Below are 27,283 nucleotides of genomic sequence, written 5' to 3' on the forward strand. Positions count from 1 at the left end.
ATGCAAGTGATTTATTTTTAAGAATAGTGTATGTGTGTGTGTGTGTGTGAGTGCGTGCATGTGTGCACACATGCAAGTGTGATATAGAGTGGTGTGTGTGATGTATGCATGTAAGTGTGCAAATATAAGTGTTGTATGTGCCCATGCATAGGCCAGAGCAGGACACTGAGTCTTTTCCTTTATTGCTCTTCACCATATTCCCTTGAGGCATGGTCCTCCACTGAACAGGAGGCTCACAATTTCCACTTGACTGAAATAACCCTTGTTTCTTTCTTATTCCTGCACTGGGCTTACAGACACTTGCAGCCATGCTTGTTTTTTAGTGGATGCTGTGAATTTAAACTCGGCTCTTTATGCTTGCTATGTGCCCTCATTCACTGATCATCTCCCCAGACCCTATAGTTCAAATTTTACTGAAGGATTTTTTTCCATTAAATATTTCCATTGAGTCAGTTTCAACCTGTCTCTATCCTTTAAAAAAAATAACCAAGGGGCTCAATGACCCAGTGTAGGGGAATGCCAGGGTGCTGCAGTGGGAGTGGGTGGGGGAGCACCCTCATAGAAGCAGGGGGTGTGGGAGAGGGGACAGGAGATTCAACTGGGAAGGGGGATAACTTTAGAAATGTAAATAAATAAAATAGCCAATAAAAATTAAAAACAAAACAAACACGTAACTTTTGACACTGTGTGCTTTCTGGCATCACACCCATGTGTCGGTGTCCACCTGTGCACTATATGTGCTTCTAGGACTAACTCTAAAGGTCAGGCAGATTCCATGCACCTCAACTCTACTGGTCAGGACCCTGAATGTGCCACGCACGCAAACCACAATTGCTAATAATCTTATCTGACAAATTAAAGCCTTAGTCGTTCCCCAAAGCAGTTGTTATAGAAACTAGTACAATGTCTATTTGTATCTTCTTTAGAACTAATTTTTTCAGAACAAGAATGCCAAGTTTCATATAATCTCATTTGCCAATTTGTTAAACAGCATTAACTATGACATATGGACATTTACTATGTCAGAATGCATATTGCCAAAATGAATTAATTCCCTTTCCTCTAACTAGTGCGATGTTTTACGTAAATTTCTTTAACGTGCATCTCAAAGTGATCTACACGGTCAGATTTCCTTGTAACTGATGGTGGGTGAATTGTTTAATTGGGTGATTGTATTGCCAATGTGTAGTGAAATGAATTTATGTAGAAAGTGAGTATTTGCCTTCAATAATGTTAATGTTTTAAAGTGCTTTCTTATTTAGTGTGGAAAAGTCATCCAACTATTATTATTCCTACAAGCTACTGTAAACCAATTAGTAGCCTAATAATTAAGAAATATTAATAAGCTCAAGGTATTCTATGTTAAGCAAAATTGGGCCTCAGCTCATTCCTCCCTATTGTCTAATATTTATTGAGCATTCTTTCCTGTTCCGAACTCAGAAAAAGCAATTAGTTTTAGGTAAATGATAGAAAACAAGTCAAAACTATTGCCCAAATGTTGCAGGTTGGCCCAGCCCCACACACACACCTTAGGAAGAGGATGCTTTCTGTGTTGCTCAGTGATGGAGAGTAGTGGAAGACTCATAGAGTCAGTGGAGTGTGACACATATGAGCATTTCCAATTTAGTGGTAGCTGTCTCTAATGTCACTTGGGCTTCCAACCACCACCAGAAGAGCATTTATGCAATGGCTTGAGAACTGACAATCGTTCCCTTGACAATCACGTCTTCTGGTGTGACGCTAATCATCAGTGGAAGCTAGGTCAGTTCAAAACGAAAATCATTAGAAGAAGGCCAAGTAACACAGCTCAGCCCTTTCTGTACAAGCCTGGAAACCTGGGTTTGATTCCTCAAAACCTTCATAAAGGTAGAAGGAAGAATTGTCTCCTCAGAGTTGTCCTCTGGTCTCCACATGAGGCCTGTCACATGTGCACAGGCCCACAGGCACACACACACACACACACACCACACACACACACCATCACCACCACCAATAATAATAAAAATGACAATAAAAATAGCAACAATTTACTGTAATTCTTAGATCAAAGAACACAGTTTAGTAGGGAGTTTCAGAATTATGGTTTTCAAAAATTCCATCCTTAAGCTCCAGTTGCTTATTGTCTGGCCTTATAGGACTGGCTGCAGCTCCCACTGGAATTGCTGAAGAGGGGGCATCATAGTCCTAAGTGTCCATTCACCTCCCATCTCTTGCTCACTAATGGAATAACAGGAGGAGAAGAGTGGAGCACATTACAGCTCTTTTCTTCTTTTGTTCTAGATACTGTAGTAGAATTAACTTTGATTTTGTCTAGATAAACATTAGAGAGAAACTAAAAGATTTTAATAATTTTAGCTGTTGTTTTATTGTTTATTTTACTCGTGTTTTGCATGCATGCATGTCTGTACACCACATGCATGCAGTGACTATGGAATCTAGAAGAGGGCACTGGATCTCCAGTGTTAACCAACAGTTGTGAGCTGCTGTGTAGGTGCTGGGAATCAATCCCAGGTCCTCTGGAGGAGCAGCTAGCACTAACTGCTAAGCCATCTCTCCAGTACTAGTCTTAACTTTTTAAGAACGATATGAAAAGTGCTTCTAGAGTGATGAAACGTAATTTGTTATGAGGCCCAAGTAAAGGGTCATTAAAAATTAACAAAAAATGTTGGAATGATCATTTAGCCAAATATCCTTAAATGCTTTGATTCCAGTAAACAACTTTATACTCCACATCTTAGTGCCTCTCCAGACAACAGGGATGCCTCACAAAGGAAACCAACCACCTGAAAAATCTTTTACTGTAGCAAATTTCCCTCCCATTTCAGTTGGTGCTGTCTCATGGAAAACCATCTGATACTGCACCTCAGCTTCAAGCATGTGCTTATGACTCCACACCAAGATGGAGGCAGGTCACACTGTGATCTGTGCCCAGTCTATTAGCTTTGACTCTGCCTTTCTTCCTTATACTGACCTAATCATTGTTTGTATTATGGGTTGGGCAAAGAATCCACCTTTCCCTGAACCCTGCTCATGAATCAGTGAGCTGCAGCATTACCAGTGAACTCACCAACTTCCATTACACTGACTTGGTCTTCCCTGACTCCAGAACTTTCAGATACCTCCAAGGTCTTTCTGGGGCAAACTTTCAAATCTATAACCTGATTTCAATAGTATTCTTTCCTCCCAGGACAATCCCTGTGCTCAGAGATTAGATTAGATTTTATTTTATTATACTATTAAGTTTCTAATTGTCCAGGTTGAAAAAATATGTTCTTAAGATTTTAAATATAAAGTCAATCTTCACGATTCCTGGATTTTTATACTTGTGAATTTGTTTCTGTTTTTTTTTTTTAAGTAACAGGATTGAAGAGATGGCTCAGTGAGTAAGAGTTTGTTGCTTTTATGAGAGAGGATCCACAGTTTAGTTTCTAGTACCCCTGTCAGGCAGCTGACAAAAACCTAGAACTTCAACTCTTGGAGACCCAGAAGGTAGTCACACATGCACATGTATACACACATACTCACAAGTATAACGTAAATTTTTCTGTGTGTATTTGTAACACCCAAATCAATACTGATCAACCACTTCAGTGTCAATACTGATGCTTTCAGGGTTAGTCACAAGCATGCTGCAGAGCACTGAAGAATGTTAGCCTTCTGGCAAGTGCGTTCCCAGCTGTGATAGGGACATGGGCTCTGCTTTTCTTGGTGTTCTTTGTGCCATTTTTAAAAATATGTTTATGCTGGCAATTCTCTGGTTTACACAGTGTGCTACAGGCTTGTGTAGTGTCTCTAAATGAGAGAAGGCTTCTGTGTTCCTTTAGGAGGAAGCCAATGTATTAAATAAATTTCATTCAGACATGAATTACAGAGACAATGGCTATTTAAGCAGCACCCCTCCATGGCCTCTTTATCAGCTCCTGCCTCCAGGTCCCTTGCCTGTGTGAGTTTCTGGCTTGACTAATGAACTGTGATGTGAAAGCAGAAGCCAAATAAACCCTTTCATCCCCAGCTTGATTTGATGACCATGATTTATCACAGCAATAGTAAACCTAAGACATCTTATAAGCCGCACTACACCATCTCTTTATGTCTCTGATCTATCACTCTTTCAGCTTTGAACTCAGCTTCCTTTCTTTTTTATACTTCCTAGGATGTATACATACATTACTGGTTCTAAATTTTACATTTCTGATGTAGTTCAAAGTTCTAATTTTTATTTTCTGACCTTTATTTTTTCCATCTTTCATAACCTTTGATGGATACTTCCATTTCACTGAGTTGAAAATGGGGAGCTTATCTCCTGCATCTTTCTTTGACATGTGGGTAATAACATCAAGTATTTTAAAAGTTTGTTGGTTTATAAGAAATGTTTTTGTTTAATTTCCAACTTCCGAGAGTCTGAACTGTTAATTTCTAATTTAATTATGCTTGGAGGATGTACTTTCTGTGATTTCAATACTGTTAAATTTATGAGGCTTGTTTGTGATGTAGCATATGGCCACCATGGGAAATGATCTGTGCGTACCAGATAGGAATATGCTGTCCTTGAGTATCTTCTGAGTTACATGAGTGCCAGTTGCTTCAGAAGCATCTACAAATGTCAGGTCACATTTCTGGATAGAATGACATTAATCTTCTCTAGCCATGTTGATTTTTTAACTCAGTTTTTTTCACCAACTATTAAGAGTCAGCCATTGAAGTTACCAAGCTACCAAACTGCTATCAGAACACTTACTTCCTTCAATTCTTCAAATTTTTGCTTTATATTTTTAAATTTTTTAATTCATATTTAGTTCACACACATTCACACACACATACACACACACAGACACACACACAAACATACATGCATCTGCTCCTGCCACAGCATGTGTGTTTGGAGATCAGTTGATCAACTCTCCAGTCAGTTCTCCTTCCTATATGTTTTTATTAGGATATCAACATCAGGTCAGCTGACTTGGCTGCAAGCCCCTTTACCTACTGAGCCTAGTTTCTACAGTTTAGATATTTTAGAATCCTGCTTTGAATGTATATATGCTATGATTACTGTGTCACAGACCCTTTTATCTCTAGTAGTATTTATCAAAGCCTGTTTTAATAGTCCATGTAGGCTTAGATTTTTCAAAATCTACTTTATTTTTGAGGTTTGGGGGCAGAGGTTGGTTATTTTATTTATTTACATTTCAAATGTTATTCCCCCTTCCTGGTTTCCCCTCCACAAATCCCCTATCCCATCCCCCCTCCCCTCTGCTTCTATAAGGGTTCTCCTTCACCTGCCCACTCCCACCTCACTGCCCTCCATGGGACCAAGAGCCTCCCCTCTCATTGATGCCTGACAGGGCAATCCTCTGCAACCTACATTAATAGGGGTTCTTAAATGCTTCAACTTCTTTTCTAGTCCTCCAACCAAAGGTAGGTGAGAAAGATGGTTAATAGGATAAAGGGGATATGGATCTGTTTAGAAGTAGTCTTTTGGGGAGATAAAAATCTTCATTATCAGGATATCAACAGTCCAGTACAAAACAGCAAACACAAATCAGTAGTGGCAGTACAGTCCAATTAGCAAACATCAAACATGAATCAGTAGCAGCAGCTCACGCCAGAAGAAACCGCGGGGCTCCGCCAAATTGGCACAAGTCCACAGAAGCAGCAAAAAGCAGCTGGAATACCTCAAAAAGTTCTTTGGTGCATTTCTCTAACAAAGTCATAACAAGTGAAGATCAGTGAAGAGCAGAAAAATGTTGCAAGGCAAACCAATACAAGAGCACTGTCAGCAAAGACCAGCAGAGCATTGCAAGGTAGGAGTGCCATGCACTGTCTGTTAAGTTCTACTGATACTCTTTCCAAACATCACACACCCTCTCGAGTGTCTGCCTCAGCAAAACACTCTCACCACACAGCTTCCAGAAAAGCATCACATGACACAACTGAGTCTCCAAAGAAACCAGAAATTTCCACTTCAGGTCCAGATATCCAGTCTGCTTTTAAATGCTGAATATTGCATCCTTTTCTATTTAGTTTTATTTCTGTTTTTAAACTCAAAGTTTATCTCTTATAGATGGCAAGCACTTGTATGTTATATTAATAAGTTTTCCATTGAGAAACAAACCTTTGACGCACAAGCCTGTGTTGAAACACTGTCTAAAACACAACAATTCTATATTGCTTGAAACATATGGATACTTACTTCCTCTCAGTTCTATATACAGATTCACACTTGTGCCTAATGTTGCATCCTTTCAGCTTGTAGGAGTTTCTTTTGTTGAATTACTAAATTTTAAATTAGTTTTGATAACTGTCCATTGTGATTATCACTTATTTGAAAGAGGACTCTCTGTTCTCCTCATGGAGTCATATCAACATCCGCTTTGTTGTTTCATCCCAGATTCACAGATGATTAATGATACCATAAACATAACCTGCTAGTAATTAGAAATCACATGGGATTTTGATCTTTGCTAAAAAATTTTTAAAAATTAATGTAAGAGTCTTATTAAATTATAATATTCTTATTAGATGTAGTAGTAGTATAAAATCTATTTGTTCAGTCATTTATCAAATATTGGTTATCTTTGGAACCTGCCTTAATTTCCATAATTTGAGCATGTGTGGGAAATTCCCTGCCTTTGAGTTCACAGTTTAATGGAGGAATTAACTAAAAATATTGATTATAATAAATTACAAGAGATCAGTAAGTGATGTCATACATGGATGAGCAGAGTGGGTGTCCTGGAGGAGGTCTGTCTGACTCTTGCAAGAAGTAACAAAGCATAACGACTGGTACTCATGAAAGCCACACAAAGAGGGTGTGTGCAATAGATCCATACTTCTGAGTGGAGAAAGCGGCTTGTGGGAGGACAGAACTCAGGGTCAAGTAGCATGAAAATGTGTCTAGAAGACACATGGTAAATTGTAATAGAAGGTGAAACTCAGTCAGAAGGCATATTTCCAACTACTAAGCATCCTAATCTTCTGCCTCTAGACCAAGACCTCTTGATGCTCACCAAGATCTTTGATAATCAAATTATTGTTTGCTTTTTTTCTTCTTGAACTTTAACTCTGGTTGCTGTACCCTACATCAGAAAGTGGTACATGAAAGGCAGGCAGGTGACAGTTTAGACAAACAGGAGGCTTTGGACTCTTCAGGTTGAAAGAGGGAGAAATGGATCAAATTCAGAAGACATTTATGGCACAAAGCTGACATGATGTGTTAACAGTGAGACAAGAAAGGCTGAATGACTGGTTGGGTATAGAGGATTTATCAGAAGGCCATCAAGAAGAAACAGTACTTGAGAAAGCTAATGCATAAGAAATGATATAACAGTTCCAACATATGTAAAATTTATCTGAAGAGTCACCATCTAAGAAGCTAGGATACAGTAGACAGTCCAGGTGACAAGCTGTCTACAGAAAGTTCAGAGCTAGGAAAGCATTAGTGGTGCAGTGGTAGAATCCTCCTCACCTGCTAGAAATGTTGGAGCCATTGTATGGTCCTCAGTCTATGTGGTGCATCTTAAACAGGCTGAACTCTGGCAGGGTTGGCAAAAACTTGATCTAATGCCCTTAGACTCAAGTCTGGGTGAAGCATGAGCTGTGTGAAGTTCCGATCCAGCATGGTCATTTCAGCACTTCATAAATCTTGGAATTAATCTCAACTCTTGTTGGGGTAGAATCAACAAGTTCCATAGATCATAGACTTGATTAATAATTCTTCTACTAATGTACTTCCTGTAATTAATTCAGACACTGCCCATAAGCCTCCATTAGCTCCCAAATTACCCAGAAACTATTTAGAAAGCAGCTTCTCAAATCCTAATAGTTATTGGAGCCATAGTATAAATGTAGCTTTTCAGAGAATTGAGGATCTGAGCAGAGGTCTAGAGAACCCAATGACTATGTATAAAACAATAAAATACTTTGCCTCTTTGAGGTCCCTTTTGATATGTGAGATTCTGAGAGTTCATTTTTCCTGTCTGTGGCATTCAAATAATTTTAATTACTAATCTTCCAGATTTGCTGTTGGTGTGAATCAGGGCTTTTTTTATTTAATTAAGCTAACTTATCTATCAACCCTCATAATTAATCCATCCTATCTTAATTACTTTTCCATTTTCAGATCCAGTCATCATATATTAATATAAATATAGGAAAAATTGAGTCATTTGTGATGGAAGGATGTGGAATGTCTGTTAGATACAGTCACATATTTCCTTCACATATTTAGAAAGGTTCAAAATAACTTAGTGAAAATACATTCATATTCCACCAGAAACTCATTATTCAGAAAGAAAGTCAGTATTTCAAGTTGTTCATTTACCTGACAACATCAAATAATTAAATTCCACCACATATTTTACATAATTTCACATTCTCTTGGTTTTACATTTGTCCAGTGAAGAACTGTAAAGCAGTACCCCCAGCAAGCCATTCTGCTTCTCGGGATAATTTCAGGGTCACAGTGTCCATTAGATAACTTTTCTACTGGTACATGGTGGATATTTCATTCACTCATAACCACTAAAGACACGGCAGGGGGATGGAGCAAATGAAAGTCCGTGGAACATACATTTGTACGGGAACACAGACAGTAGCAGGAACAAGTACTGGGCAAGGTAGAAGATGGCCTCAAGGCTTCTGTAGTAAGTGATCCACTCTGAGGGAATAGCATTGAAGCTGGCACCCCTGGAAATGGAGTTATGGATGGTTGTGAGCCACCATGTGAATCCTGGAACCCAAACCCAGGAATTCCACAAGACTAACAAGTGTTCTTAACCACTGAAACATCACTCCAGTCCCAGATGGGCAGGTAGATATGGGCACTGTGAGCTCATAGGTGAAATAGTCATATCATGCCAAGAAAAAAAATCGTTTCATAGCCCTCCTTCCTGCACTCTGAGCCTTATACTCTTTGTACCCTCTTTGATGTTCCCCAAGTCTTATAGAAGATGATGTGGATGTGCTATTGAGGGCTGAAAACTGAACAACCACTTATTCCCAGGACTTTCACCAGCTGGAAATCTCTACAGTAACTAATTAGCACTTGAAAAACGAAGCTTCTCTGACAGAGGCTGAGAGCTGCACTAATCGATGAATATAAACAGAAATGTCTAGATGGCAGTTTAATATCATGTCTATATACCAAGACAACAGTGACAGACTCTTCCCTAGGCTAGTGATTTGCAGGCTGTTGGGGGAGAAAAGTCATCAACAGCCATACCAGACACTAAAAAGCTTATGGGTTACAATGCCAACATGCCAAGCAAGACGTGCCCATGGTGTCATGGTGGAATAATAGTTACAGGGGTAGCCAACCACTTTCCAGTTGGACTTAGGCCTGCTGACACCAGAGGAGAGAGGAATCCTACAAACTTGATATATTTTTTTAACATTATTCTTGGAGGGACTGAGGATGAAACCAGGGCCTTATTCATGCCAAGGAAGGTCTCTACACGTTAACAATTTTTATTTCACACCTCCCTTAACCATAAAATAACTTATTGCATAGACTATATTCACAGTTTTCACATGTGTCTGTTTCTGTTGTTGAAACAAAGTAATCCCTGGTGTGACTGCCTGAATTCAAGTCTGAGTTTGGCTACTCAGAGACATCTAACCTGTGGTACCTTTCTTAACACTTCTGCCATTTGTATTCTTTTAATTAAATACAAGAAAACATACATGTTATTTTTTTCATAGAGTCCTCATTAGAAATTACTTAAACTAATGCACTCGGAAGTACTTGATATGCTAACAGACTGTCACAAACACTAAAGAAATGTTAATGGATGGGTCCTATGCTACTCTTTTCCTCCTGGCTATTATATATTAAAATCTTAGCGCCAAATAATAAGAATTAACAATAAGAGTGTTTTATGTTCCACATATTATAGCATAGTTATTTCCATGTATCGAACATCAATTTTCAAATTTTAATAGCAGTGATTCCTATTTTGCATAACTCCAAACTTCCATGCACTGTAGTATTTGTTTATATTTTGGATCGGAGGGGACAGCATCTTCCTTTGTCATCCTGGGTATCCTGGAGCTCATTGTATAGAAAGATCAGGCTGGTTGAATTCACAGAGATCCACTCACCTCTGCCTCTCAAGTGCAGAGATTACAGGTATAGGCCACCATGCTCAGCTAGTGTTTATTTTTTAAAATGACCTTTCAGTGCTTTGATTTTTAAAATATGCTAAGGCTTTTTAGAGATATTGACTATTATCAGCTTTATTATAAAGTTAATGTTTTCAGCTTTTAAAGTAGGTCAAGGGAGAGTGGATATCTGATCCCAAGATTACATAAATCATACAGATGTTGCCTCTAGCAATTCTGTGACACCACCGGGCTTGCTCAGCATGGTCCTTCTGCATTCTTTTCCCATTAGGCTCTAGACCACATTGCCTCTAAGGTGGGGAGAAAGACTCTATTTTTCCAGGTTACAAATTATCTGAAACCCTTGTATTCCTGCTTCTGGCCTCCCTGTAAACACCAGCTTCTGCCATGCTGCAGAGCTACAGCTGCATTATAGACCCGTGATTGGTTATTTGCTTCTCAAAATAGGCTTGAAAACAGTAGGAAAATAGGGTAGGTCAGCGCAACATATGGCTAAATTTTCATGGACAGATGTGCTGGAGAATAACGAGGATATTTTTTAAGTTGTTATCTTTGTTATAAATGAGATGTGCAGATATTTTGTATTATAGCTGGAATTGAGGTACTTTCAGAAAATACAGTTTTCATGAGATAGCACATTAACCTAGCTCTTGAACAAATGTGGTTCTCATGTTTACTAAAGTCAGCTAGGCAACAGGCTCTTGGCAGCCAGAATCTCAAGAATGTCACCACTAATGGCAGAATTTTGGCATTCAGCAACACAGAAAGCTTTGATATCCATCCTCTCTCTCTTCAAAATGTTTAAAATTAAATACATAATGCTTATTGAGTTCTGTTTCAGGTTCTCCGTTACTTCCTGCATTTTCTAATAAGTGGAAATAGAAATATTTTATTTCAGAACTTTTATGTGACGGAGCATTTATGAAAACAGTTACTGCCTCTGATATACAGCATGGCATCCTTAAGTTCAGGGTGAAAGCTGTCATCTGTTAAACCACTGGTCCTCTGACGCTACAGACAGTAGGATCTGATAGCTGTGAATAGTGGTTTCCATGATTAATTTAGTAATTTTAATAATTATTCCTCTTTATTATGCTGAGTGTGTGTATGCTACATTTAACTTTGTACAAAGCTGAATTATTTCTGAACATTACAGGAATTAAGGGCATAGTCCAGATAGGTGTATACCTATAACTAAATCAATCAACTTGTATATTTTTTAATGCTTGTGATATATGAAGCTCAAATATCTGATAGACCAAAAGTGCTTCCTTCTCCTTCTTCCAAAGACAATGAAGCATGGATGTTGGAGAGTCTGATATAATCACCTGCCTGACCATGAACCATCAACTCTAAAGGCTCAGCCTCACTGGCCACATCCAACTGCCAGTTGAGGTTGTCATTCATTCATTGGACTTTTTGCATATGCCTAGTGGGTGGATCCCTGTGAAATTAGCCTAGCAGCCAAAGATCACATCAGTTCACAACTGAACACCCCATTTTGATTACATTTATACTATTAGTTATTCCCTAATTTTCCAAGCAATATATATGTTGGGATACTCACTTGACATGTGTCTGTTTTCTGTTATAGATACGGGAGCAGAACGGCAGGCGCTAAGAGAAACCGTGTATCCGAAACTGCGAGAATTCTGCAGAGAAAACTATGGGCTGGAATTTCAGGTAATATTCACCTTGCTTTCCATCATCTCTGGATAGGAAGTTTGCTTTCTCATCACAACGGGGTGCTATGAGAGACAAATTTTAAGCTCCAAATATTTTTTATGTCTTTAGATATAGAAAAAGAAATGCATGAAAAATGCAAATACCTTAGTTAATTTTGACAATTTCATGTTTATGCTTCTGTTTCTTGGACTCTGCCTGGTGTTTGTCATATTTTTCTTCAAACCGTATTTATTTTAATTTTCTTAGTCTCTATTCTTACCAAAAATCTGAAAGTTGCTGACACTTCAGCCTTAAGCTACTGCCAACAGGAATGTATTACAACTAAAGTAGGACCAGCTTTTTACGGTCCTTCCTTTCAGTGGATGAACAACCCTCCCCTTCTCTTATCATATCTATAAGTCAGTACTCATGTGTAGGATGTCTTCTTCCCTAAGGATTTCAGTGTTATACCTTTCCCAGACCTCACCCCCTCTGTGTGTGTTGGTCCTACAAAGACAGTAACACACATCATTGCTAAAGTTCACCAACCCCAGCAATTTTATTTATTTTGCCATATGATAGAAAAAAAATTCTATATGTATCTTGGACATCCAAAACCTAAAGTTGGTGGCTTCTAGAGCAAATAGTATTATTTATTCAGAATTTTTCAGCCTCATTTACAATGGAAATCTTAGCTGTCAGGTGTTCTCGGTTCTGAGTTTATGTGTCAGGCGATGAATATGTAATTAGGCTTCATGGTAGAAGAGTGCATCATTCACCATTGTGAGAGGAAGAAAATTTCACCCTCCATTTGTTGCATCCTGGATAAATAGTTTATCTCAGTACACCTCACGATGATTTCAAATATGGTTTACAAAGTAATCACCTCTAAACGGCTTCAATCTTGATACACATTGTCAATCAGCAGTGGGCCATTATGAAACACACACTGAACAGTTACTCCTAAGTCACCATTTACTTGATAAATGAGAACCTAAATTAAATCCTTTGACATGACTTCAGCAGCGCCTTCTCTGGGGATCCTGGCTGTACTGATAACAGCTCCCCAATTGTTACAAACTCCCAACCTGTCAAGATTCCCAAGGACTTGAACATTCCTTGGGGACTCAATCACCGTAGGGAGAGAAAAGTGTCTCAGCCTGTTAATTGTGGCTTTGAGTTCATTGCGCATCATCTCTCTCGGCAGAGGGAGGAAGGCGTAGAGTACAGAACACCTGTCACGAAACGAAGCATCAACTGAGATTAGCAAAGGAAGGAAATAGGATAGAGGTGGGTTTTGTAAATTAAAGATAGCCACTGGTGAAGACTGAAGTAGCCAGAGGAACACTCCAAAAGAACCCACAGAGTAAACTGATGGCTGGGGTCAGTGTAGACAAGAGTGCCAGATTTCCCCCATCCATGAGGTACTAGGTGGCAGTGCACAGAGAAATGAGCACAGAAACAGATAGGATCGCGGGTGCCTTCACCTGCCCTTGCTAGAGGGCAGCATCTAAACCAGCCACAGGGATGGGGTCCGTGTGAGTTGATGCTGAGACTAAAGCAAAATGTGCCAAGTAGCATTTGCTCGCCAGCTGCTAGCATAACAGATGCCCAAATGCATGTTATCTGAATCTTCCAAGAATGTACCTTGTGGTACAGCAGCTCTCTGTGGGCAGTTAATTATACATCTTCTCCTGGAAGATATGTTTTCTAGGGAACAGTTCGCTTTCCTCAGCAGCAACAAGAGGTGCTCCCAGGGGCTTCATGAGAAACTGGATCATCCGTAGTACTCCAGATTACATCCTCAGATATGCATTGAACCCATGGGAAACAGAGCTCAGCGCCTGCCTGGCAATGAAAGTCTCTTTTGCTTCTAGCTGGCCTTTGTTTTAGGATGCTGTTTTCATGGGCTCTGACTCTCTCCCAACCTCCCTTCTTTCTTGGGCTGGTTCTTCCCATTATTGCCTTCTGGAACCTGTTCATTCTTAGAGCTCTTCACATCTAATCTCAGACCTCTGTCTGTCTGTCTGTCTGTCTGTCACTTTTAGTTCTTAACCCTTGAATCCCACCACCTTGCCATGAGTACTTACTCCTTCCTCTTCAGGGGAATATTTTCTAACCATTCCAGTGTTCTCCTCTTCCTAGAGGCATGTACTTAAAATCAACCCCACATGCCCCTTTAAATGCCACATTGTTTTAGCTCTTTGCATAGTGTGTGCCGCTGTCGGATGTTTTCCTTGTTTTCTCACAGATTGTCTTTCTTATCTCTTTTCCACTAGAATCTAAATCTCACAGTATGAAGAACTAAACTATCCATCCTTGTAGCAGCTACACCCCTCATCCTAGGATGGTGCCTGTCAAGACTTAGTAGGGACTTGAAGCATAAAAGTAAATGGAAGAAGAGACAATATAAAATGACCACCTTAAGAAAAACTTCTCTGATCACCAGACCCTGACAGGATATGACACATATTCTCTCCCTTGCAGTCTTCTAAACCCTTGCATAATAATGATGCACTGAACTCATTCAAAAGGTGTATATAGAACACTGGACTTACACTGGCTGACATTCTAAGTGCTAGAAATACAGAAACAGAGCAGACAATCCTTTCTTCATGAAGGACCAATCCTGTTGAGGGAGGCAGGTGATAAGCAAGTTCCAGGGATGATAAATGCATCTTACTGAGTGAACACTTTATGAGAAATGAAGGTGGCTTTGGGGAGTTAGGGGAGACCAGGTGGCCAGGAAGGATCTGCTAACAAGATGATATTTAAGCAAATATCTTCAGATAGTGACAAAGCGAATCATGCAGATGTCTGGAGGAGGAGTCCAGACATGGGGAACAAGAAAAGAGGCTCAAGAAGGGAAAGGGAATGTTTAGAATGTTCTATGAACAGTGGAGAGGACACATATGCATAGGGGGAGCAAGGGACTAATCTAGAAGACATCCAAGTCGGTCACATGGGATCCTGTGGAGCATGATCAAGGACTTGGAAATTTAAAAAGGTTCAGAGAGATGCCTAAAGGTACTTACCATCAAGGCTGACGACTGAATTGGATCCCCAGAAACTACATAATGGAAGGAAAGGAATAGTTTCCACAAGTAGTCCTCTGACTGCCACACATGCATGTGACATGTGTGTGACCACACCCACACATACAAATACGTATATAAAATGTAAACAATGGAAGTAATGAGGGGTGTGAGCTGCGTTACCTTTAGAGCTTTGCTCGGAGGTAAATAGATTGGCAAAGGGAGGGTCCGTCTGTCTCTGCCCTGCGATGGTGAGGTTACAGGCACACAGGCTTAGCTTTTATCTGAGTGCTTGGTATTAAAACCCAGGTCCTCTTGCTTTCATAATAAGTGCCCTCAGCCTCTCTCCAGCCCAATATTTATTCTTTAAGAAACAGAAAACATGCTTCCTTACGGGTGTACAGCGCCTCATTCCTGGTCTTTAACAGCGTGTCGCATGTGACACTCTAATTTCCCTCCTCCGCTAACTGGGAGCCCTCAGAAGCCAGCAACTGTGTTATTATAACTTTCTATTAGCACCATCTCTTATATATCTGCCACATAGTGGCTGTGTATAAACACTGGTTGGTTGAACTGAGTATATTGAGTGAAAAACAAACGAGACACTATAGAATCTCTGGAGAGCTGTAGAAAACAGCAGCCACCCATGGAAGTCATACATACAACTCCAAATTCCCCATGATCCTGATAATGTGTTTAATATTACACTTGAAGCCAATATATCCACAACATGCCACCAATGTAAAAAAAGTGTTTACTCTTTTCATCTTTAAGTGTCGAATCCTGATGTACAATTTATGTGAAAAACACATACAAATGGCAACTAGCCTCCTTTGAGCCACTGGACAGGAGGGGCAGTGCAGTTCTGGATGGTGATGAGCACCTGGTAGCATCATCCTGACAGGAAGAAGCCTGGCTGCCCAGTGACAGGCTTTCAGCTGACAGCAGCAAAGACAACTAGATAGATGAGCCAGAAGGAATGGAGCTCATTTACACATGTTAAGTACCAAAAAAAATCATAAAGAAAATAATTGTCCACCAGCCAAAATAGTAATTTAAAATCTCCTCATTCTTTTTTGTCATTGCATTGATAGAATATGTCATCTGAAGTGGTTGATGTACTCAAGTCAACTTTCTTCTTTTTTAACTTATTTGTCATTTTAGTATTTCAAAGGTGCTGTTCTGTCTTGACTTGGTGGCTATGGAATAGGATGCAAAAAAAAACCTAGATCTTAGCAAGTCAGAGACCTTCAGGTTTAATGCTTAAGTTGTTGCAAGTCAAAAGAGGCACCTGACGGCCACCCCAGCCCCTCTTATTTCTATATCTTAAGCTAATATCCCCGTATCTACTATCTTGTCCTTTGCACGTTTACTCAATATTACAGACAAAGTAAATTTCCCCATGCCCTTGCCTTTAGGAGCACTGATTTGTTCTCCCAGTGAGAAATCCTCCCAGTACGCTAGCTCCAGCCCTTCTCCTTCATTCTATGGAAACATCTGCCTTCCCAGGAGATCTGGGAAATAATAAGAGTGGAAGAGCTTCTACCAGTGAGGAATTCTTGTCAGGTATCTCTGCACCTGTGTTTTCACCCCTATATGACAGTGTGCTGCCACTCAGACACAAATTAAACGGATGCTCATCCCTGGTGGTTCCATCGCTCTAGGCTGCCTCTGGCAGCACACGTCTATCTAGATGTGTCCTCTTGGTCGGCTTCCTTCCTCAAGAAGTAGCTCAAACCTTATCTGCTTAAGCTTCTGTCAGTATGGTATGTCCATTCTCAGCATCTGCAGACCTGCCTTCCATCGTTGCATTTCTGCATTCAAACCTTTCTGCTTTGAATCTTAGTATCTTAAAACAGAACTCATGCTTTTCCTTTACCCAGTTTTCCAGCTACTACTGTTTCCCACTCTTCGAAACATAAACTCCTGGCTCATAGTGAGTCCATTCCTCCACCCTTCTAAGCCTAGCTCTAAGCTGCCAGTGCTCCCTGAGAGTCATCTACTGTGATGCTCCTAGAAGATAATCTTCTTTCCATTTCATAAGACTCTGCCTTGCTTGGATGTGAAAGTCTAACAGGGTTTTTTGTTCTGACCTCTCTCTGTCTTTCCATCTTGTTCTCATCTAGGCTGCCCACAGCTGCTGAAACGAAACGTTCTTCTTTGAAACAATACTTACCAGATTTCATTGATTCTCAGATGCATGGCTTTGCGTATGTATTACATTTGAAGTTAGAACTGAAGACACAAACAAATGATGTGGCATCTTTTAACTGATAGCACGTGTCTTTGTCGTTGAGACACTTAATACCAGAACAGCCTGCCTTGATCCTACTGTGCAGTACAGCCTGTTACATCATTTACAAAGTATAGCAGCAACAGCATGAGTTTTTCTGTTATATATACAAAGGCTGAAATGTCAAATCAGCAGATTTCCAGCCCTGTACCCTGGGCACATTGCTTGACATATGACCTGTGGATGAATCTAGCATAAAGTGAGTGGGACAGTGCCTAACTTCCAGAATTATTGTGCGAATTAAATGGGAAAGCATAGAGTGCTGGCCCATCATGACACTCAAGAATGCTAACTTCCTTGTCTTTCACACTCCTCACTCTTCTTCCTCACCAGGAACAGAGTATCAAGCAAGGGCATACATTCTTCTCTTGGCTTTCTGAGTGCCATAAAAGACCTTTGATCTAGTTATCCCAAGGCATCGGCTACTGTAAGGCAGTGGTTCTCCACCTTCTTAATGCTGTAATCTTTAATACAATTCCTCATGTTGTGGTGGTCCCCAACCATAAAATTATTTTTGTTGCTACTTCATAACTGTAATTGTGCTACTGTTATGAATCACAATGAAAATATCTGCATTTTCTGGTGATCTTAGGTGACCCTTGTGAAAGGTTTGTTCAACTGCCCAGAAGGGATCGAAACCCATGGTTGAGAACCAATGCTTTTAGGAGTGTGTTAGTTATATCAGGTGTGAAAGGAGTGCTGATTTCAGAAAGCATTTATTACATCACATACAAGAAGAGATGGTGCAGCAAGACAAAGACTATGGTAGTCTATGCTGCTGTAACAGAACACCTGCAACTAATTTATGAAAAACAGAAATTTTTTGTCACAGTTGTATAATCTGGAAAAGCCAAATCAAGATGGTAAAAGGCTTGGTTCCTCCTAAGGGTGCAACCTCTGTCTCCAACATGGCACCTTGGTATCTGTATCATGTGGGAAGGAGAAACACTATATACTAATGGTGATCAGTGGAAGGGCAGAGATGCCACCTTCCCCCTCTGACAGTACCCTTTTAAAGCTTTAATACACCCATAACAGTGGAGGCCTCGTGACCTACACACCTCTCAACATTCCCCTCCCCCACAGCAGCCACAGTGGGGATAAGTTTCCTACCCTCAAACTTAGACATTTATCTTAATTCCTCTGACCATTTCTTCAGCATATTGGCTAGTCCTGTGAGATTCTGCCTCTCTCTGGAGCTCTAACTTATAGAGAAAGAGGTGAAGATGGTTTTGTTATTTTGCTTTAAGAAGGCAGAGCTAGAACCTACCCGACATGGCTCTTAAAAGAATAGGAGGAGATGGGGGGCAGAGTTCAGCAGACTTGCCCCCATTTCCTTTCTGTGAGTTCTGCTTCAGAAGATGACGGGGTCTGAGTTAGATAAGTGAAACTAAGCAGGTAGATAATAATTCTCAGGGATGCTTGCTCTGTTCTCTACAAAGGATACTAGAAGGAGATTACCTCATAACACTCGGCACCTACAACTGGCACATCAACTTCTTAGTCAACAGGACAGGAAACTACATAATCAAACTCGATCCATATAGATGCCCTCTAATTATATCTTATCATATTATATCATATCTATCATATCATATCGTATCATGTCATACCTATCACCATTGAAAGCTACTACCAATGATTTGGGGGAGGAATAAGGACCGCACAGAAGACCTGGAGTGGATAAAATGAGTAGGGTGTGTGGAGCACGATCCAAAGGTACGGAAGCTCTTTATCCAGGGCAAGGCAAGTGGGGTTTGGCCAGCTGTAGTGGGGAATAGCAGCCCCTATCAAGTGGACAGAAAAAGGCCAGTTCATGGTTTCTCTTCCCCAAACACAGCCCTGACTGTCTACAGCAAGTTTGGTTGCATGAGCATAGATTCCCGTGTTGTTTCTTCATGTACTCGGCATCCACTGCAGCTGTGCCCAAGAACTTCCATTTTCCCCTTCAGGATGTGAGGTCATCTTAGTAAGCAATGGAAAAGCCAAGACTTGCCACAAAGGTTCCATGACTGTATCATTCTTAACTAAAATTTAGCTTAACTAACATCCCTTTTTATCCTGCTAAGCAGGGGGATGGAAATTTGGGCAGGAAGCCCAAACTGGGTTTAAGGAAAGTAATTAAGCCATGTATGTGCTTAACTATGTATATGAGAGTCACAGACTGGGTTATATTTTGTGAACCTCAGATTAGAATGGCCTCGAAGACGCTTACTGTTTTTCCTCTACATCATCTCATCAAAGGCCTCATACTCTATCAAGTCAGTCTCTTCTATACATCTTTTCATGATTTCTTTTACTTATAAAATTATATGCTTGACTTTTAAAATAAATCCCCATATAACATTTTTTGATATATCTTGGTCATATTCATCTCCTAATCTTTCTTTCTCTCTGTCTCTCCACCCTCACCTTACCCCTCACAGATCTCCTACCTCCTTTCCAACTTCATGTCTTTTGTAAATAACCCACTGTATACAGTTTGTGATGCCCATATGCTAGTGTGTGTGGAACCAGGGACTAAACCATAGGAAACCAGCAGGAAAAATGTCCTAGTCCATCCAATTCTTATTTCTCTACGTCCTGCAGCAACAGTGGGTGGAGTCCTTAGCCATCTAGTTATGGTGAGTAGTTCAGAACAAGAGCAGAAGCCTGTCTTGTTTGGAGTGACATCTTCATATAATAAACCGTGTCTTCTGGGAGCAGCATTGTTTGTCCATGCTCAACTTCTTCTTTTATTGTGTTTTAAGTGGCTTACAGACTCGCTGAGTTTCTCGAGGCTTCTGCATACATCTTCAACGTTGTATATCTATCCCCACCCTCTCATTCTCCTCACTTCCTTCTCCCATCTCCACTTAAAACCTTAGCTCCTAATATCCCCCTCCCACGCATTCTTTTATTTCATATAGGTTCTACTAACTTCTTTTATTATATAATATATTTTTTACTTTGGTTGCAAGAACGTGGGTTTCCGCGTTGTTTCTTCATGCACTCTTCATTTCTGCCTGCTCGGGCATCCCAAGATGTGTTTTGTCTCCTGAGTTACCAACATACCTTGCAGGCTTTGTAACTGACACACTCTGTTATGGTGCCCTTGGTCTCGCCTGCACCTTGTCAACTAATCACCTTTCTCTCTTTTCTATTTATCTAATGGATGCCTCTGTCTACCAGGAAACGCACAGCTCCTCATTGAATTGCATCCCTTCACTCGGGCCAGAGGTCTAATTTGTTTAGTCACTTCACATTTCAGTGCTGTCCATCAGAGCCTAGCCAGGCCTTCCCAAGCTGATACTCCCTGGGAGTATAAACGTGTTACATCATCCATCTCCCATCCTTGTGAGAGAGCCAGATTACGAGAGTGAAAATAAATAAAGATGACAGCAGGCAAGAGAGAAGGAGAGTGTGGACATGACCTTCATTGTTTTGATTTAATCACAATCTCTGCAGCATGCAGTGGCTCCTCTGAATGATCAAGCCTGACTTCTTACACAATATTATTATCCTTATTTTAGTCCGTGCTCAGGGGACGATCTTCTTAATATTTCTCTTAAATGTAGAGTGGAAGCATTGGGGGAGATTCAGGATTTAGTAGAGCATTATTCTTTGCTAAGCCTTAATTTCCGCTAACTGTGACTGTCTCAATTATCCCCAGCAGTGGAAACCACCGAAGAGAATTTGTCCTTTGGTAAGCAGAATGAGAAATAGTCCCCAATCTTCAGGTGACATTTAAGTGTCTCGGTTGAATACACTTACCACAAAGCCTTCTGCTAATCCTAAACTCATAGTACTTAAGTTTTCCGTTATTACTTTTCTTGGTTGTTTTTTTTTTCAGGAGGGAGGGAGGAACATTTTAAAAAATGTTCACAAACTAAAAGGATAGCTTGTATGAAAGATTTGCTTTGTCCATAATTAGATAGAGACCACTGAGAAGTAGCTAACTCATTCACTTACCTACAGAGTAAAGCATTTTCTCTACCTGGTCCTTAAGTCCTTCTGACCACAGAAGTTTATAACATAATCTGAGTGTCTGTACACAAGCAGGTACAGCACTAGTCTTTGCATCACTTTAATGTGTATTAAAAAGTCCCTCCAACCCACTTTGGAGTAGAGGCTATGTAACTGGCCTTTAAGGTCACATGTATCTGTGTATCACCTCCTCGATGATGTCTACTCTTGATCTTATGGATCAGACTTGTTTGGGAGCTTCAGATCCCTGTCCACATATCTTCAGATAGCTACTATGATGATCAATATTGTTCAAATTAATAAACTGAAAGAATCTAAAATTTTGGGGGAGGATATGTCTGTGAAGAATAATCTAAAGTGGGTAAATTAACATGAGAAGATCCACCTTCACTGTGGGAAGACCCATCCTCTAGGCTGCAGTCCTGGACCAGATAAAAAGGAGAAAGCCTGCTGAACACCAGTATTCTTCTCTCTACTTGCTGACTATGAAATTGTGAACAGCTGCCTTAAATGCTCCTGCTGCCGTGACATTGCTGCCATGATGGATTTCCTCCCCTGGATTGCAAGAAAATCAAACCCTTTTTTCCTCTAATGGCCTTGGTCAGTTTGTTGTTGTTGTTGTTGTTGTTTTGGGGGTTTTTTGGTGTTTGTTTGTTTACTTGTTTGTTTTTGTCACAGCAACAAGACAAGTAACTGAGACATTTAGTGACTGCACACTGCAGGGACAATCTTGAACAGTCTGTGACCCAAGGTCGCTGAGTCTCACAGGGTATGTAGTCATGAGCTGGCGCAGACCCATGTGATACTCGATGCCAAGGAGACGCAGGTGCTGTGGGCATGCATCATGGAGGCTGGAGGTTGGAGGGGGAAGAAGTCAGTGTTCTTACTGTCTAGAATTTTCAGAAAGGCATGCTTAAGCTGAATCCATTTTTTAAAAAATGAGTAGAGAAAGATGATCTGCTGGAAAACAAATATTACAGAAAAAAAGAAACATTCTTGTGGGCAAATTTGGAGAACTTGAAAATTATGTAGAGTTTACTATTAATTTGCTTAATCCTTGCTATGAGCCTAGGATATGAATTTCATCTTTCTTATTTTGGCGTGATGTGCCCACTGAGCTTCTGTTAGATTCCCATATTGGATCTTGCTCTAATTCTGTTTTCAGTGTTTGAGGAACCTCCATCCTGATTTCCAGGCTGGCGGTACACGATTGAATTCCCAAAGACAATGCACACATGGTCCCCTTTGCTCACACCCTCACTTGCCTTTGTCACTGGTTTCTTTGATGACAGGCATAGTTTATTGATCATTTACATCTCTCCTTTTGAGAATAATTTGCTTAATTTACTCATTCACTGGTAGGATGATCTATAGAGTCCCAGGTTCAGTTTTCCAGGACTTTACAAATTCAAGCACTATGCCCGATCTGATGCACGGTGGCAGCGATTTTCTCCTATTCTCTATACTGTTCACTCCGCTGTTTGCTTCTTCTGCTGGGCAGAAGGTTTTTAATTTCATATGCTCCCAATTTCCCAATTTCTATAATAATTTCCTGAGCTATTGGAGGTCTTAAAAAGATATCCCTAGAAGCTGGGGGGGGGGGGTTATGTGTGTGTAAAAGCCAAGAAAGCTAGAGAAATCTATTTTTTAAAATCCAAACAAACTATAATGTGATAAGATTACTTTTAAGTGTGAAAGGAGATCATTCCCAAGGAGGAAATGCCTTAAGCAATAAAGAGCCACTACAATAACTAACAACAGCTCTCGCTTCAGTATAGGATTTGTTAAAGAAAGAAAGAAAGAAAGAAAGAAAGAAAGAAAGAAAGAAAGAAAGAAAGAAAGAAAGAAAGAAAGAAAGAAAGAAAGAAAGTAGGTGTGGGAATGATGGCTCAGTAGGTAAGTCAAAGCATTAAGACCTGAGTTGAGATACCACCACCCAAACAAAAGCTAAGTGTACGTACAAGGATACCTGTAATTTCTGTGCTGTGGTGGGCAGAGACAGGAAGATAAGTAGGGCTTACCAGCTGACAGCCATAGCCACCCTAGCCTCCACGTTCACTGTGACCTTGTCTCAAGGAAATAAGCCACAAAGAGTCCTCCACTGGCCTCCAGCCATGCACAGGCATGCACACCCACACATCCAAACTCACGCACCCTACACACTCGTTTAACACCGTACACAAATTACATCAGATGTATACTCTCTGACTTTCATGTTTTATATCCTGATAAAATTCTGTAATGCGGAGAATTTTATCAAGAAAACATTTTGGTAAACATTTCCTCAAAGGCTCCCTTCTTCTCTTCTTTTTTTTTTCTTTTCCTTTTAAAAATTTGTTTTATTACTTTTCACTTCTGTGGAGCCACGTGTTACGTGCAAGGCTTTGTGTACATGAGGCAATAGTCACTCTGCCATTAAGCTACGTCACCAGCCACTTATGATTTCTTCTTGGTTTTTTTTTTTAGTCTCTTTTTTTTTTATTCACTTTACATCTGCTCACTGCTCTCCTCCCCAACCATCCCCTCCCACAATCCTCCCCTCATCCCCAAAGGCTCTTTTCAAATGTGCCATAGTATTAGGGCATTATAAATTCAAATTTGGCCGGGCAGTGGTGGGGCATGCCTTTAATCCCAGCATTTGGGAGGCAGATGCAGGTGGATTTCTGAGTTCGAGGCCAGCCTGGTCTACAGAGTGAGTTCCAGGACAACCAGGGCTACACAGAGAAACCCTGTCTTGAAAACCCAAAATAAAATGAAATAAAATAAAAAATAAATAAATTCAAATTTGATTTTTTGGGGGGAAGGTAGATGGCAGGTGAAACATTAGGTTACTAACTATTTCTTACAAGTTGCTTGATAGTTTTATAATGAGGGCATTTAAAAACAAATTCAGTCTTATTGCTGGGGAGGATTTATTAGCACTTTCTTGGTTGATTATTTTGTTTTCAGATCAGTTGAGCATATTATAATTAACAAGATAAATCAGCATCCCTAAGAACTTAAAAAAACAAATGAGATGGTTTTAAGTAAAACAAGATAAAAGTCAAATTGCTTCTCTAAGCTTTCTCCTTAAATGACGCGATAAATAAAGGTACATAAAATGTTCTGTTGACAGGGTCGTACTCCAACACACAGCAAAGAGCATCATGGGAGCGGCAGTGCCCGGGCATTACGCTCAAAGCTAAACTTAATTTTTTTAAGTGTATAATAAATCTTGTCTTGTTGAGCACTTTCGTTCCAAGCGGTTTTTACCAGTTATTGATCATGTGGATGGATGGCACATTTATTTGCCCAAAATGGAGTTTTGTATTGCATAAGTTCAATGCTTCATGTATTTGTTCCATCCCTGTCTTTAAGGTTGCTTGATTTTATCTTTTTTCATCATTTAATTCCCATAAAGACATATGGAAAAGAACAGTTTAATGGAGAAAAATTGGAGGAAGGAGAATATTTAAAAGAAGCTACTGAAGTGTGTGTGAGAGAGAGAGAGAGAGAGAGAGAGAGAGGCAGTTTATGAAGAAGGCCTGGAAGAGGGTACCAGTAGCCAAAATGTAGGGATAGGAGATGCAAACACTGAGATAAAAGACAATGTGGCAGGTAAGTCATGGGATGCCCTGCCCGCTGCAATGCACTAGTGAAGGAACAAGCCCTGTTGGAAATTTTTATCGTGGCAACTTGGCCTGCACCTACTTAGTTAGATCTTAATGGTTGCCTTCACTATTCTAGTACCTGGTTTAAATAAACATCTATTATTTTTGCACCCATCTACTCTATGGGCAAGGAATATAAGAACATTATAAAATTACAATATAAATAGATGTGCAGTGAATCCTTTTGAAACAGCTTTATTGAAATGCAGTCTTAAGCTGCATGACTCAATGGGGTGTTTTTGTATATTCACAGTTATGTGGTAATTAGAAAAATCAAATTTAGAACATTTTTTTCACCCCAAAAGAACCTCTGCCGAAGGAACCACTATTTTATGTTCTATCAATATGTGCTAACTGCTCATATAAGCAGAATTGTGTAATCTGTACCTCTTCGAAACTGGCCTCTTTAGTTAAGGCTTGCAACATTCACCTGCATTGTCGCCTGTAACCATATCTCATTACCTCAATTGTTGTCTAATGATCATGTAGTAGAATGCTGGGTTGTCCCTGCATTCTGGCTTCTATGAATAATAAATGTCCCTACTAACATCCAAGCACAAGTTCTCATCTGGACACATGTGATCATTATTCTTGGGCTTGTTTCTCTGGAAAGTATTGCTGGGTCATGTGTTAACCCTATCTGACCACTTCACAGTGTTTGAGCCATCCAGAATGCATGGAGGTTCTGGTCTTTCCTCATCTCCAATCTTTTCTGTTACAGACACCCGGGTGGATACATAACTGTGGTCTTACCTTGGCTTTGACTTGTGTTTCCCTGATAATGAATAATACCAAGTATCTTTTTACGATTGTTGGAAATGTGTATATACTCTTCAGAGAAGGATCAACTCAGATACTCTGCCCATATTATTTTTTTATTATTATGTCATCCACATTCGCTGTGCATTCTCGATGTTCTGATTTATAATTTTCTTCCACTGTGTTATTATTTCCACATCCTTGCTGTCTACTCTTGTTTTCATTGGCATATAGCTGTACATAGCATTGCGTTTCCTAAGGGCAATACTATGCAACCACCTAATATATTTGAACATACTCTCCATATGCCCTCATCCTCCCCTTTGTCCTCCATCCCTCCCCATCTGTCCTCTCCATCACCCTAAGTAACTTTGCCCCTACTTTCATGTCATATATACAGTATGTGACTTTCTGTATCTATAACAATAATTAAGTGGTCAGCCAGATGCCTCAGTAGGGAAAGGCACTTGCTAGGCAAGCTTGGCAACTCGCATTTGCTCTCTGGAGCCCACATAGAGGTGGCAGGAGAGAATGGACTCCACAGATTTGTCCCTCATTCTCCACACAGATACCATGAATGCCCACACCCATAACCACATTCACATTTTAATAGCCTCCTCAGTATTTTATTATACACAAATATGCCTTATATACGTATTTATTTCTTTTCTAACTATCCTGATCAAATCTCCAGTACAGTGTTGAAGTGTGTTCCATCTGGTTGAGAGAATGGCTGTTTATGTTTCTACATTTTTTTGATATTTTTATCATGAAATGGGGTTCAATTTTTGTCAGTTCTTTCTCTCTCTGTTGGGATGATCGTGTAAACATTGGTCCTCGCTCTATTAGTACAACATATTGTATTAGCCGGTTTGTCTAACACTCTACCCAACCTTGGATTCCAAGCACATCTTACTCGGTTGTCTTGTATAATCCTATTTCTATATTTCTGTACAACTAGATTGGACTTTCTAATATTTTTTGAGGATTTTTGCCTTATAGTCATAAAAATTATATCAATCTATAATTCCTGTAGAATTTTTTTGTATAGTTTTTGTACCTGATTTATACTGTGTTTAGGAAGTGTCCTCTCTCCTTCAAATTATTGGAAGCATTTATGAAGAATTGATAGTAATTCTTCTTCAAGTGTTTAACAGACTATTGCCAGTATGTCCATCTGGACCTGGGCATTTCCTTTCAGCAATATTTAATGCATCATTTACTATGTGATCTCTTCTTAAAGATGCCTATAGATTATGTGTTTTCTCTTGAGTCAGCTCTGCTAATTTGTGTCTTGTTGGCAATTTTCCAGTCTCATCTCAGTTAACTTACTGGCACACAGTTGGTTGTTTCTGGTATAGTCCTTTGTCCTCATTATTCCTCTAAAGCAAGTAATAGTAACATGTGACTCCTGGTGTTAGTGGTTTGAGTCTCTTTCCTTTAATACCATTTTAATTTTTACTGAAATGTCATTTTGTTAACCTTCCAATAAAGCTTTCTTCTGTTGGTTCTCTCCACTTTTCTAGCTTATACATTTTCATGATGAGCTGTTATTTCTTGCTTTTTGATTGGTTACACTGTTCTTGATTGCTCTTCCTTCTTTTTTTCCAGTACCTTAAAAGGGAAACTCAGTCATTGATTTTAAGTTTTTTTAATATAGTTCTTTTTAACTACAATGTTTTTCCCTTGGTGCTACTTTAACTGCGCCCCATAACGTCTGCATACTGTATCTACATTTTCATTTGCCTAAATTGGTATTTCCCTTGTGATTTCTTTCTTGACCTATGTGTGTCATT

The 27,283-nt window shown here is 39.8% G+C and overlaps 1 protein-coding gene across 1 annotated transcript in view; it reads left to right on the forward strand.

The window, feature by feature from the left end:
* Nwd2 (NACHT and WD repeat domain containing 2) overlaps window positions 1-27,283 on the forward strand; it is a 140,333-nt gene that overhangs the window by 51,164 nt on the left and 61,886 nt on the right. The window contains exon 2 of the mRNA XM_028765333.1: window positions 11,714-11,802. Coding sequence (XP_028621166.1) covers window positions 11,714-11,802 — 89 coding nt within the window. The remainder of the gene's footprint in view (window positions 1-11,713; window positions 11,803-27,283) is intronic.

This window comes from Grammomys surdaster, unplaced genomic scaffold (genome assembly GCF_004785775.1).
Source record: "Grammomys surdaster isolate TR1022 unplaced genomic scaffold, NIH_TR_1.0 150, whole genome shotgun sequence".
NCBI lineage: Eukaryota > Metazoa > Chordata > Mammalia > Rodentia > Muridae > Grammomys > Grammomys surdaster.